A 15,700-nucleotide genomic window follows, 5' to 3' on the forward strand; every position below is an offset into this window, starting at 1 on the left:
CTGAGTTTGAGGCCAGCCTGGTCTACAGAGTGAGTTCCAGGACAGCCAGGGCTACACAGAGAAACCCTGTCTCCAAAAAAACAAAAAAACAAACAAAAAAAAATGTTTATGGCAACTTGAGGGGTTATTCTGGAAAGTGGAGCAGCTGACCTAAGAATTGCCAGCTGGGAAACCAAATTAGCAAAGTCCTACTGGGGAAGACAGCCTTCAACTGGATCTCCCTGCTTAACTGGGTGGACATCTTCACCACTTAGCAGTCAGGTCTGAACACTGAAAGTGAAGCAAGAACAATGGGTTTTAGCAAGATCCAGACAACTGTTGGCTTAATATCCATTACAGTTAGTCAGTAGCCAGATAGCCATGAAATGCCCAGGACTGCCCTTAACGATGCTGAATTTGATGTCACAGAGGTGCATGGTGTGGATTGCCAAAGTCTGATCAGAGCCATTGAGTCACAGCTAGCTCCAGGCTCCTCGAGTCTCACACAAGGCATATGCATGCATGTAAGCAATATGGGAGCTGGTTATTGAAACATTTCCCAATTTGCATTGCTTGGAATTACGGATGCCATCTGTGTAAGAATCAGCCTGGCCTTCTCACAAGAGAGAGCAAGGGAAATAGTTGCAAGAAGTCCACAAGACCCCACACCACAGCCTCTCCTTACCAGATGGCCATCAACTCATCGCTGCTCGCTAAACTTTACTCAACAGTCAATGTTTCAAATGTAATCAGATGTCTCTACAACGTGCCTGACAAACGCTCGACCTGAAAGCAGCAACAGCCACCAGCAGGAGGCTCCCACAAGGGGAACCTTGTCTTCTGTGACACCCTGAGTTCAGACGCCATGCACAGAGCTACTCTAACCTACTGTTGTTTTTTAGCCGAATTCACAAGCATGGGGTTGCCTGGCCTGTGCAACAGCACCATCTAAGACTCCACATAGGTTATGTTCCCCGTTTCCGCTGCAGTTTACTAAGCACCCAGCCCTGGAGGGAGGAGGGATACGGTTCTGTCCTAAAACACTGGGCTGTCAAGTTCAAGAGTCAGACTAGCATAGGCAAGGAAGTATGAGAAGGGCAACCACGGGGGATGAGGAAGGAAGGCAGAGAAGTAACAGAAGTGATCAGCGCAGCCTTTCACAGTGAATTTGGAAGGTTATATAGGAAATCAACAGGCACAGGAGGTGTCTAATCTTCAAACTAGCCCACAAACATTTTTAGGTTAAAAAGGGGAGGATATTGGATCAAACATCATTTCAATAAAAACTCCACAATTTAATTACCAAAAGAAGGGTCATTTTTACAATAAAACAAGGTACAGAGGCAACTCAGACTGACAACCTAAAAGGAAAAAGAAATATTCAAAGGTCAATAAAGGATAGTCTCAGCAAAACTGATAAAATATTAAGTAGCACTGTCTGTCTCTTTCACAGAATGTCAACTTCCATAGGAATTTAGGAAGGAAAACAAGCTGGCACACACTGAGAACATTCGTCTTAATGCATTTGCTAAGATAAAAATCCATTAAACACTTTCCTGACAGAGTAATGCGCAGATTAAATAAAGCTAGTTTAGTTTGAAGCGCCAGTTTGGAATGGTACTTCAACAATATTTACCAACGCCTTTTAGCCTTTCTTAAAGTCGGTGCTGTTCCTGAGACTCATAATTTTAAATGTGCTTTATTATTAGAAATAATAGAACCCAGCTGCACATATGAAGACAAGAACTTGAACTTGCTGCCATTAGGTCTCGGTTAAGCATTTTTCCCCATTATAACATCTGGTCATTAGTAATCCAGCTGTGCACAGTGGGCCTGTTTTCTGCTACTCTCTTATAAGGAGGGATACTGGGATAAACTAAAACGTAGCTCCTATGCACAATTCACATACAGCTCCTACATGCAAATAAATTATTATCTAGGATACAAATTGTTCATTATCCCTGGCAAAGGCTGCCCTCTGGGGGTTTAGAGAGGAGGGGCAAGGGGAGGGCAAGGGGGTAGGGGGAGGGCAAGAGGTGCTAGGGATTGAATCCAGGACCTCACTCCTAGGACATAGTCTACAAAAGCTGTATCTTCTAACCCCACGTTCGAAATGACAAGCACTGAAATACAGACAAGTCAGATTTGATAATGTTACTAAGCTCAGATGATGGTAAAAATCCACATGGAGAGAATAAAAATGCTATTTAAATCAAGGCTTTGCAAGTCAGTTAGCCTCCCTATTTGTAGACCTGTCAGTTCCAGAATCATCAATCATACCTCCCCCATCCATGGGAGAGCCCTGGGCAATGAGAGGAGAATCCCCCCCTCCTCGCTACCTCACCTTATTTGATTTTCTTTCAGTGAGCAGGAAAGGGAAGCACAGGATGGAGACGGGTCATTAGTCTTCCCTGAGAGCCTTCCATGGGTCTGTGAAGAGCCACTCACTAAACACTGGTTAATTCCATGCTTACAGCGAGAAGACCCCAGAAAACACGGAAAGGCTATTTCAGACAAAGTTCCTTTTCTGGGCCTTCTCTGAGCTATTCAAGTTGTACTTTTCCACAGTCGCTGGTTTTAACGGCCCCTCGGATGCCTTCGGTGCTTTTCCGTAGAAGCAGAAACACCAAGGCTGCAGTGTGTGGCCCGTGCATCTTCAAGTCCTCCACTCAGAATGCAGTAAGCAAGGTTCCTCCCACGAGCCTTCTTCCCATCACAGCAAAGGTAGCTGCTATCCGGAAGCCTACTGTGCGCCAATCAGCTCACTTTCTGTCTGCCTCTGATTCACTGACTCCTGCTTTCACGTTCTGGGTTTTATAATTAAGTTGAAACATGGTCTGCTGAAGTGGGTCACATCCTAGCAAGAACAAAAGAACTAACTTACTTCCCCAAGCACAAACGGCAGGACTTTTGAGACTTTTGCAATTCATAGGTACTGTGACAAAATAAGACTAAGTACTTAGTGGTGATTGCTTTGAACCTATTTATATGAATCTTCCCTGGCCTCTCTTTTTTCAATTATACGCCTATAGTGAAAGGAGAGAGATGCACTTGGGTTCAGATGGTCCTAAGGCCCCAAGACAGTGTCAGACCCCCTAGAGCTGTAGTTACAGGCAGCTGTAAGCCACCTGACCTAGGTCATGGGAATGGAATTCAGGTCCTCTGCAAGAGCAGTAGGGATCCTTAACCTCTAAGCCCTTTCTTCAGCCCCACTTCAGGCAACTTTTTAGAAGTCATGTAGTAGAAAGATACCTACTGGTCACTTCTAATCTCACAAATACAACATTCGACGAAATCTGAAGCTATTGTTTTATCTTAGTTTCTGGAGTGGAAGTAAGAAAATCAAAGCTGTGGTGTTTTGCTTGCAGTGATACATATATCTTCAAAAGTAACTGTGCAAAGCCAGGCATGGTGACGCATGCCTTTAATCCTAACACTCAGGAGGCAAAGGCAGATCTCTGTGAGTTCGAAGCCATGCTGGTCTACATAATGAGTTCCAGGAGAGCAAGGGCTATGTTGAGACACTCTGTTTCAAAAAATAAGTAAATAAATACCATCCCTCCCAAAAGTAACCAACTAAACCTTGTATTGTGACTGTTACTGAATACCCTCCTCCCAAAGTAACCATTGTATTGTGACTTATTACTGAATACCTTCCTCCCAAAGTAACCATTGTATTGTGACTTGTTACTGGCCAGCCTAGAGATTTATGTAAAAGGGCCTTCTACTTTGCAAAATGAATGGACACGTTAATCAACGTAGTATTCACTAAGGATCCAGTGGGTTGGTTATGCTTAAGAAGTGTTACCAGGTAACAATGGGCAACAACAGACAGTCTAACCTTGAAGCAGCTGGGAACAAGCAGAAGGACCTGCAGAGACAGCCTCCCCAGACCCCATGGGGCACAAGCAAGGTTGACTTTCCTAGTGACCACCACCCTACCTCCATCTGCCAAAGGGAGAAAGGAAGGAGAAAAGGACAACAGTTTTTCCAAAACATCTATCAATCAAAAGTCTATTCCTGTTCTGGGAGTTAGGATGGAAGTCACCTCATGCTCGCATCAGACCAGTAAGTCTTAGGTGTGACCCTGTCTTAATGGTCACCCACTGCAGTGGCTGCTAATCCAAGTAATACAGATTCAGCTTTTTAGTTATTCATCAGAATAAAAACCAAAACTTTGTGTGCTTTTCCTTAAAGATGGTTCCTCTTTTGATCTACTAGTATAGAAAAAAAAGTCACTTCTACATTTCTCCAAAGGAAAGGATCACGGTGAACAAAGACCAACTGTTAGAACATGCCCCTAAGACAGTCTGTCAAGGATGAGAGCCAAGTTTTCTTTTGTAAGCTAAACATAGAAACAATATAATTCTGTGATTTGTAACGTACAGGCAGCTTTTGACGGATTTCCCCTAACCCCATATGTCAAAATGATAATATTTATTCTGGGGCAATTATTTCTAAGAACCTATAAACGTACACGCTGTAGTAAGCCCCCATACAGGAGGCTACAGTGCCCCTATTACATGAGGAGATAAAAAGGCACGGATTATAAATAAACAAGTCCTGCCTTCCTTTAGAACTTGCCCCTCACAATGACTTCTTTCTTTTCTACAAGTCAAGTATACAGTACTGGCTTCACTTTCCAACTAAACCTAAGGCATACAGATTCAGTCTCTCTCCCTGTAATGTCAACTTACATGAACCACGGACAGTGAGAGTCCTAAAGAAAACCACACGCTAACACGTACACACTCTTCAACAGAAACCTGAGAGCAGTTGGTTTGAAGCAAAGTAAGGTCTGAGAAGCCACTGCCGGCAAAGGCTAGCTGGAGTCGAAAGTGTACCCCCTCCTAACCACAGCACCATGGTGTCCACCCTACAAACTTGGTTGGTTCAAACATTACCGAAACCACAGCTTATTCCTGATTTAGAAAAGCAGTTCAGTTCACAGATGTGAACTACCCAGCCTCGTCCAGAAGGCAAATGCCTGTTTCCATGCTGACGGTTTTACAGTGTGAACTCAAAGCCAGGTTTTAAAGCTCAGTACGGGTAGAGCACTGGTAACCAGCTCCTCGATACAATAAATAACTGACATCTTCAAAAAGTATTAAGCAGCCCTTCCTCTGCCAGTTCAAGAGACAAACACAATCGAGTTAACATCCATTGTCCTTGTAAAAGAGCTGCGTTTTCATTCTCAGAGTGTGCAGAGTCACCGTGTACCCAGAAGCATGCAGGTTAATTAATTCTCAGATTTCTGCAGTTTGGGTTCCCAAAAGAGAGGGGAGAATAGGTCCCTGAGATGTTCTAGCAAGGTTTCTTTTGGCAGGGGAGGGAGGGGGACACACAGTAAACAAGTCACACATAGTCCTGGCAGTGTCTGGTCTAGGTTCTCCTTCATAACACACAGGAGTGCTTCCCTGCTGGAGTCTGGACAACATCCAACGAAGAAACCATTTCAGAGCTAAACAGTTCAGCCCCTATAGCACACATCCCAATAGAGAGACGTCAGAATTTCTATATATAGAGAATAGGGAGTGTTGTAAAATACTAGGATGCACCCCTGTTCTCCAGCAGGACTATAATTTTTCTAACCTTCCAGTGGGGGTGTCTAACATGCTAATCCTGAGAACAGACACCAACGCTGGTCCGACAAGGAACTTGACAGAAATCCACAACTCTTTTGGCCAAGGTAAATCCCTTGTGCCCATTTTCCTCCGTGTCATACTCAACACCTGTCTACGCCACACGTTCATCAAACTCATTCATCTTCTCAGAACACTGCAAAAAAAGACCATCCACAAACCCCCAAGCTTTCTCAGAGCAGTTACGGGAAAGAGCTCATGAGCTGCCCCAGACCAGATGATTCCATCTAGGGTGATAACCTTCTTACCCACTTAGCCAAGTCACAGGCGAGCATGGGCTGGGGAAGGGAGGAAGAGTACCTGCAGCAAACAACAGCCACTAAACCTCCTTGGAAGGCTACACAGCCTCAAACTGGATCTTGGCAGAGCAGTTTTTTACTTTAGACGGGTAAACCAATGAATGGTGCTTAGTTCCAGCGCAAAAACAAATAAGGAACTCCTGACAGAGCAGGAGAGGACATGACAGGAAAGCACTGGGCAGGAACAAAGAATTCTATGGAGCAAACTTTTTAAAAAGATGTTTAAATTAAGAATAAAATAAAGTCACCTTTTCTGGGCTGGGTCCTGTATATCCAATTCTCATCATCTGCTTCCAGCTGCTGCCCACAAATGGACAGCTCTCCATCACTGCGAAACAGCCTCTTTGTCTGCCTGGACAGGGAGGAGAAATTTATCCAACTCACAGCACGTGAGAGGGAGCCTGGGTTTGCCTTGATTCTGAAGGAACCTGAGGAACCTTCCTTTTTCATCTTCTTTCACATCAAAATCCTCTAGAGACAAAGGGCAGCCCGACAAACAAAACGCTGGCTTTTTAGAATTGGCCCGGATCCTTGAAAGGGGCCTGCCCCTTGCCAGACAACGCTGAGAGTCGGGCAGGCTTTGTGCTTCTGCGTGCCCGATTAAAAGGAAAATGAAGGATTAAAGATAATTTTTAAAAAAAAAATTGGTTTACTCTAGCCACATTGTAGCACCAATTTCTGGCGGGAGGTCCACAGGCAAAAACAAAATAATAAAAATAAATAGAAGTACAAGCTTTAGAAAAAGAAACAGTACAGTCATTTCAGACACACTTGCCAAGACTTTGCGAAGAGGAGCCAAGGTACCCCGACTCCTGGCTGTATCGCTAGCATCCCTAAATGTAATCCTATGCCTCTCCAGGGCATCTTTCCTTCCGAAGGCAGAAAGCCAGGCTTTCTCCTCACCAGCTAACTCCTCTCCCTGCAGAAAAAGATCCAGTGTCAAGCAGGCCCCCCAGTTTAAAGTTCACCCACACAGGTTACTCTGGAAAAATCAAAGGGTTCGGCTCTGTTGTCCCGGCACAGTGCAGAATCGTAAACCGCCCACTTGCCCTCCTTCCCGTCTGGGAAGCGCTCCTACCCGCAGGACTCCACAAACAATAAAACAGGCTTGCGTGGCTATCGCTTGGATTACAGAGTAAGCACTCTTGCGAAAGATGATAGGCTTGCCCGCCACTGAAGGCACCTCATTGGAGACAGAGAGCCCCGCCCCTCCACAGACCACACTTCAGTGGTAGCTCAAACTTCTGAACTCCTGCAAAGCAAAGGAAAAGCAAGCCGGTGCAGAAGGTAGACAGACATCTCTCTCTGCAGATCACAAAAAAGAATTTGATTGCTGACCATCGGATCCACTTCTGGAAAAGTGTGATCACCAGAAGCGCTTTAAATGCGGTTTCTAGTCCAGCATTCCGGGAGTGGGGGTTGGGGTGGAGGGAGCACGGGTTAAGGAATGCTACGATCAAGGATAAGGTAAGCAGTTTCACTTCCGGCTTTCAACAAAGGTGTAATGCAGCCACGTTCGCACCTGTTCCTGCCTCCCCTTCTGCTGCCAGCAAGAAGCAGAATAGGGGGCCAAGCCCACCCTTCAGGCTGACCCAAGGAGGCAAGTCTCTTCTGCCTTTCAACGGCCACCCAATCAGAGAGAATCCTATCTGGGGCGGGGAGCAGAGGTGGGGGGGGGCGGGGAGGGGGGCTCGAGGGGTGGGGGTGGAGACGGGACAACAACAACACTACGCTAAAGCAATCAGCTGCAGGTTAAAGCAAAGAACCTAGAAACCCAACCTTGCAATGCACTGGAGTGTGGCACCCCACTAGTTTCTTGAGGTGCCCTGGTCCCAAACAAGCATCCCCTGGCACCGGAGTGAAACTCAGTGAGGCAAACAGTAACAAGCAAAGCATCAGTCGTATAAACACTAATAAGTTTGCTGCAAAATAAACTGATTAATGGTTCTAAAAGCAGAAGGTAGAAGCAGAAGGATCTCCTAGTTCAAGACCAGCCTTGGCTAAACAGTCCGTTCCAGGACAGCCAGGGCTATATAGGGGAAACCCTGTTCCAGAAAACAAAGAAGGTTTTGTTGTTGTTGTTTGTTTTTTACTATTTATTTATTTATTATATGTACGTACACTGTCGCTGGCTTCAGACACTGCAGAAGAGGGTGGGGTGTCAGATCTCATTACAGATGGTTGTGAGCCACCAAGTAGTTGCTGGGATTTGAACTCAGGACCCAAACAAGAACAGTCAGTGCTCTTAACCTCTGAGCCATCTCTCCAGCCCCCCAAAACAAAGAGTTCTAAAGGCAAACTTTGTGTCACAAGTCTATTCCAACTCTCTGAGACCGAAAGAAAGGGTTCTTCAAGCATGCTAGGGCTGGGGTGTTCACTGAAGAAGATACAGAGCAAAGCGTCCCTAAGACGGTAGATTCTCATGCTACACAAGACGACATTGGGACTGAAGAGCCAACTGAGAAAACAGTTTATCAGGCACTGATGAGGTCAGAAAAGCTAAAGGGTTCTCAAGAGACCATGTTGCCTAAATCCCTCGAGTTACAGACAAACTCAAGCCCCACATATACCCCATGCCAGAGGGGTGGTCAGGAATTGGAAACGGGTTATATATCAGATACCACTGGGTCTGAGGTTCACGTCTCCTGGGTGTGCCGGTCCTACCTACCTCAGCTTTTAATTTCCAGTGATGGGTCTACACTGACCATTATTACAAGAACAGAGACGATAAAGCTGTCAGGCCCAGTGGTGCACACCCACCCTCCAGGTTCCGGGGTAACCTGGGTAGGCAGAGGGCCATCTTCCACTCTATGAAGAGCAGTCAGCCTGGGCTATGGGCCATCCAGTCTCCAGAAAACAAGAAGTAAAAAGAATGAAAAATACAAAAATGAGGAATTTTTAAAAAGCACCTCAGAAAAATGTGAAAGAGCCCCCGATGCTGTTTTAGCATGACAGAGTTTCAGCGGGACCATCCCCAATACACACTCCTGCCCTCTAAGAATGCACGGGCCCCAAACAGCGTGCACAATTCTCTCCACCTTGCTGTCCACATCTTTATTTACAACTGCACTGTAATTCACATTTGTAACTTAAAGTATATAAGCTTCATAATGAGACCGTTGCTGTCCCCGATACACCCAAGACAGCTCAGTCCTCTTCAACAGGCCCCTTAGAGCGTGTGCACAGTCTCAGTGCACCCAGCCCAGTAGCCAGTATACCCTCCTCACATATCCCCAGCCTTGCACATATCCAGCAAGAACCTAAGGGAGGGACAAGGAGAAAACCATTACGAACAACCAAGAGAAATACCTGACCTATGAGAGCCAAGACTCAAGACTGCCCCTTAAAGTTGTTTATATTTATACAGAAAGCTGACGTTATTAAAAAAAAAAAAAAGCAAAAAACAATTTTACCCTAAATGTAGGCACACTAACAAACTGTCTTTTAAGAAACTGTTCCTATAAACCACAAAACAGAATTGATTAACCAATCCTCCATGTATTGACTAATCTATGGCCTACCTAGGTCAGTGGTTTTCAATTTGTGGGACTTGACCTCTTTGGGGTCACATATCAGATATGCTACATATCAGATATTTACATTATGATTCATAACGGTAGCAAAATTACAGTTATGAAACAGCAATGAAATAATTTTATGTCACCACAACATGAGAAACGGTATGTATTAAAGGGTCACGGCATTAGGAAGGCTGAGAATCACTGGTCTGGATGATTGACTATTTGCTAATACAAAGAAAATCACAAACATTAATTTAACAATTGGATCAAACTTGCTATTGGCCAACAGCAAATACAATGGTTTGAGTCAGCCCTGGAGGTCACAGTTTTGTTCATGCTCCAGGCAGGTCCCAGTTATCTTAGAGGAACCTAAGCAGGCAGCCTCAGAAGCTACCACACTCATTCAAATCACATTCATTTAGCAACTACCAAGAAGACACACCTTAATCCATGGACCCAGGGGTCATGGGTACTGTGTACCTCATGCCTCACGTGTGGAGTGGTAATCTTCATAATGTTGCTATTGAGGGAGTAGGGTACTTTTAGAGTCTCAGTGGTTTTCTCAAATAACTTCAGTCAGAATCTTCAGCATTGCAAAATGTTATAATTTAACCATCCCCACCCCCAACCCCCTCCCCCACAAAAGGCTATGAGAACATCCCCCTCATTCTCAGACCTTTTAAACAGACCTGCTGAACAGATTTGAGTCTGCTCCTCACTGTGCTGGGTCTTCCCATGCACCCTCCTGCCAGCGGGCTGCTACACTGCAAGGTCTGCAGCCATGATCGTGTGTGTGTGTGTGTGTGTGTGTGTGTGTGTGTGTGTGTGTGTGTGTCTGTCTGCTTCAGGCACCAGGAAAACAGATAAACAAGCTCGCTGAAATTATATGTTTTCTGAGACCTCGAGTAATGAAATGCATTGCTCTGATACAAGGCTTTGTCCCGACTGCCTCCCTGGAGCCCCCTATTCCTTTACTCGTGTGACGGCTGGATAATGACACCAGGATGGGCCTGTATCCAGCTCATGACTGATTTGCCCCTTTTGGTTCACTTGCCAATCACTACTAGCAGTACTAGGAGAAAATGTATCATTTCAGGAATAATTTAAAAAAATAAATTAAAATGTTATCTATAAAAACTGAGAGGCCCCAAAATATATTATTAGGGAAAGGTCTACAACCATCTTCCGGAGTCAACGCCCATGAATTTAAAGACATTTATTTTGTTACCAAGAGTCAGTGGGGTACATTTAGAAATCTTCTGCTTCTCATGCATCGATAAATACCAGCATCCTTAAAGCGGGAGTCAATTTAAAGTTCTCCACATAATAAAAATTGTTAAACATGGCAGGATATACTCTGAAACAAACCCCTCCTCTAATCAGGCATGAAATTACCCTACTTGCCATCTGTGGAAAATGCCAGCCAAGAGGAGGGGTTCATTTCAAGTGCCATGAGTTCTTTTGGCTTCTAAGTGACTTCTAATTTCCATGTGCCCCTCATCTGCTCTGTTGAAGCAAGGAAGGAAGGAAGGGGAGGGGAGGCCCATGGAGAAAAGTGCTGGGTTGTTGACCTGGTGGGTGTGCTTGGTCACCCAGGGCGGTCATTGGGAGCCAAGCTGAAGTCTTCAGAACAGAGGCAAAAGGGGGCAGGAGGCACACACAGCATTAGAACAGCTTGGACCGGGGGAGGGAGAGAACAGTACAATGTGTCCCTTATCACATTACCACCCAAATCTCCCAGGCGACCCTCAGGGACCTTTTCCTTCTGGGACAGGTTACAGTAGGTTCCCAACAGTCCCATCTTATGAATAATTTAAGAGCAGAGTTTAAGTGAAAAATCTTTCTGGCCAGTAGTTTGTACACACTAATAGTTCAAGTCTACCTCCACGCACGAACTGTGAGACAGTTCTGTTGGTCTGCTTGGATGACTGGGTGTTGGGTTTTTGCTTGGTTAGTATGGTGTTTGTGTGGGTGAAGCAGGGTTTTAAGTAGTCCAGGCTGGGCTCGAACTCCCTCCATAGCCAAGACTGACCAGGAACTTCTCGTCTACCTCTCTGTACCTCCCAGATCTGGGATGGCCCCAGTTGCCTGTGTCTAAGATATCAAACAAAAACACAAAGGCCAGGTCAAGTCACTCCCACAGCCACACCCAAACTCCCCTCGGGACACTAAATTCTCCTTCCTTTACCACACTCACCGACTTACCCAAAAGGAACAAATATTAGCTCGAGGAGTTGGGAATGGGTGCTAATGCCTGGAATCCCAACACTCAGAATGTATAGACAAGGGGGATCAGATGCTCAAGGCTGTCCCTGTCTGTGCAGGAAGCTTCAGACCTGTAGTGTTTAATAAAAAAGAAAGACCCAGGATGTGCTTGGTAGAGGGATGGTATGATGAGGTAGAAGTGGGTACCTCTGCAGGCCCACGCTGAAGCATCCCTTCCGCTTCCCCGTGAGGGACCAGCCATATCACGGATATAGTATAGAATAGAGTTTCTTTAGGGCATGGGAAGGGCAGTTTAGGATGGAGGAGAAAGGGCGAGAGGGAGGAGAGAGGGAGGGAGGGCGAAAAGACAGAGGGGAGGCTGACTAGGAACACGTGGAGAGACAGGGCTGAGGGGGATAGAGACAGAGAGGGTAATAGAGTAAGAGAGAGTAAGAGAGAGAGAGGAGGCAAACAGCCCCTTTTATAGTGAGTTTCCTGTTGCCAGGAAACTGTGGGGCGGAGCCTAGAACGAATGCTAACAAGACCAGCCTTGGCTACAGCAGTCCCTGTCTTAAAATAAAAATGCAACATGGACCTGTAGTCTACAATTCAACACTCTAGGTGTCAGGGAGGCAGGAAAATCAGGATTTCTGTGCCAACTTGGGCTAAAAGCTCCAGCTTTAGAAACCATTTGTTCCTTCGCACGAGTAATGGTGTTTTCACATGAAGAGACTAAACATACAAAGACATTTGTCTACCGTTCCACATCTGTGAGTCAGAAAAGGCTTGAAGATCTGACACTCTGAGTCTGAGCCCTCTGGTCCCATGGGATCACTTGATACAGGAGCAATATGGCAGTGTCAGTGCCCTGGGCCCCCTGAGGTAAAGCACACTGTAAGAAATGACATCAGCAGTGGGACACAGGATGCAGGTGACAGAGGACGGAGACCATCCAAGGTTGTGAAGAAGTCAACAGCCAAAAAGGCAAAGTCTGTACCCAGTTTATACCCTGTCTTAGGGGCTCAGGTGAGAAAACCCCCTAAAACCTAGTATCAGCATTGAGACTTTTCAGACACCAAGTCAAGCAAGGGTAAAACTCTTGACAAGAAACTCTAAACCATCTTTGAAAATCTTGACTTCGTCATTCTGATAGCTTTCCAGTGGCCTCAGCAGTGACTGCTATAGTTAACGAATGTTTCCTCCTCCTCAAGCAGCTTCGGGTAAGGCTTATTAAACACATAGATCACAGAGGATCTTATTAAAATACACAGTCAGATTCAGATCTGAGGAAGGGCCTGAAATTCTGAACTCCAAAAAGCAGCTAACTACATAGTAAGAGTGCCCCAGGTTACCTTGGAGCCAACAAACCCTGAAACAGAGAAATACCCTGGGAAGGACGGACTAACGGAGCCATCCATTCATTTTCACGGGCCGTATTTTTTGAGTTTATGTTTCAAGATAAAGATATGTAATCAGACCGGCAAGGTGATCAATCCTTTATTACCAAATCCCCGAAATCAAAGATAAGCTTACCAGGATCATCTGAATCAAAGAGCAAATAATAAAACCTCATTGCTTCATTTCTGAAAAGACTCCACACCTGTTGCAGTTTGTCCAGATGTGAATATTTGCTGTCATCTACCAAAACTCTGTAACTGAGCACCCGACCCCAGTAACTGTTGTAGTAAATGCTTAAGAAAAATCAGAAGAGTAGCCTCACATCCTCCACATTCTCCAAAGAGACAGGCGGGGGCCCTTGGGCTCTGTCAGGAGAAAATAACTAGTCAGAAGTAGTGGAAAGTTTATTTTGGGGGGGGTTGTTTGTTTGTTTGTTTGTTTGTTTTGCTTTTTCATCACCAGTAGGTGTTTCCGACAAAAGGGTTCTCAGTCAACCCAAGCGACCTCAGGACACATTCATTCCGGTTTGTTCTAGCGTTCTAACTGACTTTTACCTTGCTTACCCAGCACACAGTGTCAACTGGGTTTGTCACAGGCTTGCAACTCAACCAGCTTTCAGGACATTTCTGTTCCAAGTCAGAAACACAGTCTCACCGTAGCAACACTAGCAGCGATCCAGAGAGCCAGACAGACCTTCTGACAATGCCACCCAACAGAACCGGATACTAAGTGCTCAAAGTGCTTTAGGTCACTGTCGCTCATAACGCAGACTCCTGTCAGGTCACTTCACGCGCCTTCACTAGCGTGGTACTCCATAGACTGAGGCGGAAGGATCTCGAACGCAAGGCCAGCCCAAGCTATACCGTGAGACTCTGTCTCAAAACACACAAACCAAGAGAACCTAAATTCAAGTTCATCGCCAAGTAAGTCAATATAGAGAAATACAAATATGTACACTTGGGATGAGGGTAAAACTACCCAGGCCTAAGTTTTTATCAGCTTATGAGTCATCTCCAGGGGCAGGGGGGGAAGGGGGGAAAGAGGCCAAGTAAAAGAATCAGTTCAAATATGTATTGATCCCCTGCTAGGAAATAAGCCAGACTGTAAAATACAAAAGATAGGTTCTAGCTCAGAGGGAAAAAATGTTTATTACGGCATACAAATATTCACAGTTACATATCAAAAAGGGAGTGGAAAGATGAGCAAGGCCTTGAGTTTGAGGCGCTCACTGGGAGTTTAGTTATTGGGAGGAGAAATACTCCAGGCTGAGTTTCTCGTGGTCAGACAGAGTTGATCCACGGGCGGTGTTTAGGTACTGCAGCTCTCTGGTGTGGGGGCTGGGGGAACGGAGGAAGCCCTGCTTCACAGTATTTGCCAGTTTCCATGGCGTAAAGAAGGTCAATTTCAAGCTGGCAATAATTTACAGCCAGCTGCTAAAATCCTGAAAAGAACTGGCTATCACACACCCCGTGGAATTTGGCCAGCAGATCCTTTAGCAAAAACAGTGACTTGGTAGAACATAAACCACAGTACAATTGCTTGGGTTTTTTTGTAGTACAGGTAGGCGGACGATGCCTGCATGACCTTATATATAGGGAGAGTGTATACACCTCTGACTGGATCATGTTAACTCCAGTTCCAGAGAATACACATCTTCCTCTGGCCTCTGCAGGCACCTGCACACAATGCTACACACACACACACACACACACACACACACACACACACACGTACACATATGTGTGTACGTGTGTGTATATATACATATATATATATTTACATATATATACACATATATATGTTTATTTGTTTAATTTATTTCATATATATTAACAAATAAATATTATTTATTTTATAAATAATAACCAGGGAGCTGGAGCTTGTGGGAGGCTCTACAGAAAGCAGAGTCCTCTGGTCTCCAGGACAGCCCGAGGGTAGGACACCTCCTTGTTTTAAGCCATCAAGTGTGGGGGAGATTTTTTTGTTGTTGTTGTTTTCTGTTTTTTGTCTTTCAAGACAGGGATTTTTTTTTTCTCTGTCTATCCCTGGCAGTTCTGGAACTCACTCTGCACACCAGGCTGGCTTCCAACTCCAGGGATCCACCTCCCTCGGCCACCCAGGCATGCACCACCGCCTGAAGTCTGCCTGCTTTTGGAACAGTTTGGGGGAGATTCTTACAGCGGCATCAGAAAGCAATGCCAGGAAGTACTGAGAGGATTTACAACTGGCAGTGTCTTTACCAAGCTCTATACAAAGAAATCTGAGAGAGAGAGAGAGAGAGAGAGAGAGAGAAGAGAGAGAGAGAGAGAGAGAGAGAGAGAGAGAGAGAGAGAGTTTATTCTGACACAATTCAAATTTTTCTAATTTCTTTTCAACAATCTATTTCAGATATTTGTAAGATGCAAAAACCTTGGGAAAGTGTGACCTAGTAGGTTAGCTGAAACTGAAGTTTTCAGCAACAGTCATTTAGAAAAATTTTGCAAAAAAAAAAAAAAAACCTATTAAGAATCAAAAGTCTGGGCTGGAAAGGTGGCTCAGTGGTTAAGAACACTGGCTGCTCTTCCTGGTTAAGAGTTCAACTCCCAGCAACCGCACAGTGGCTCACAACGGTCTATAAACGGAATTGGATGCCCTCCTCTGGTGTGTCTGAAGACAG

At 45.2% G+C, this 15,700-nt stretch overlaps 1 protein-coding gene across 4 annotated transcripts in view; it reads right to left on the minus strand.

Moving 5' to 3' along the window:
- Nhsl1 (NHS like 1) overlaps window positions 1–15,700 on the minus strand; it is a 230,695-nt gene that overhangs the window by 128,315 nt on the left and 86,680 nt on the right. For 2 of the 4 annotated variants that reach the window (XM_052170026.1, XM_052170024.1), the window contains exon 1: window positions 6,169–7,037. The exons of the other annotated variants lie outside the window; for them this stretch is intronic. In XM_052170026.1, the coding sequence (XP_052025986.1) occupies window positions 6,169–6,370 (202 nt within the window). In that variant the 5' untranslated portion in view covers window positions 6,371–7,037. Of the gene's footprint in view, window positions 1–6,168; window positions 7,038–15,700 lie in introns of those variants that run through there. 4 annotated transcript variants of the gene reach the window in all.

This window comes from Apodemus sylvaticus, chromosome 23, assembly GCF_947179515.1.
Source record: "Apodemus sylvaticus chromosome 23, mApoSyl1.1, whole genome shotgun sequence".
In the NCBI taxonomy this organism is placed as follows: domain Eukaryota; kingdom Metazoa; phylum Chordata; class Mammalia; order Rodentia; family Muridae; genus Apodemus; species Apodemus sylvaticus.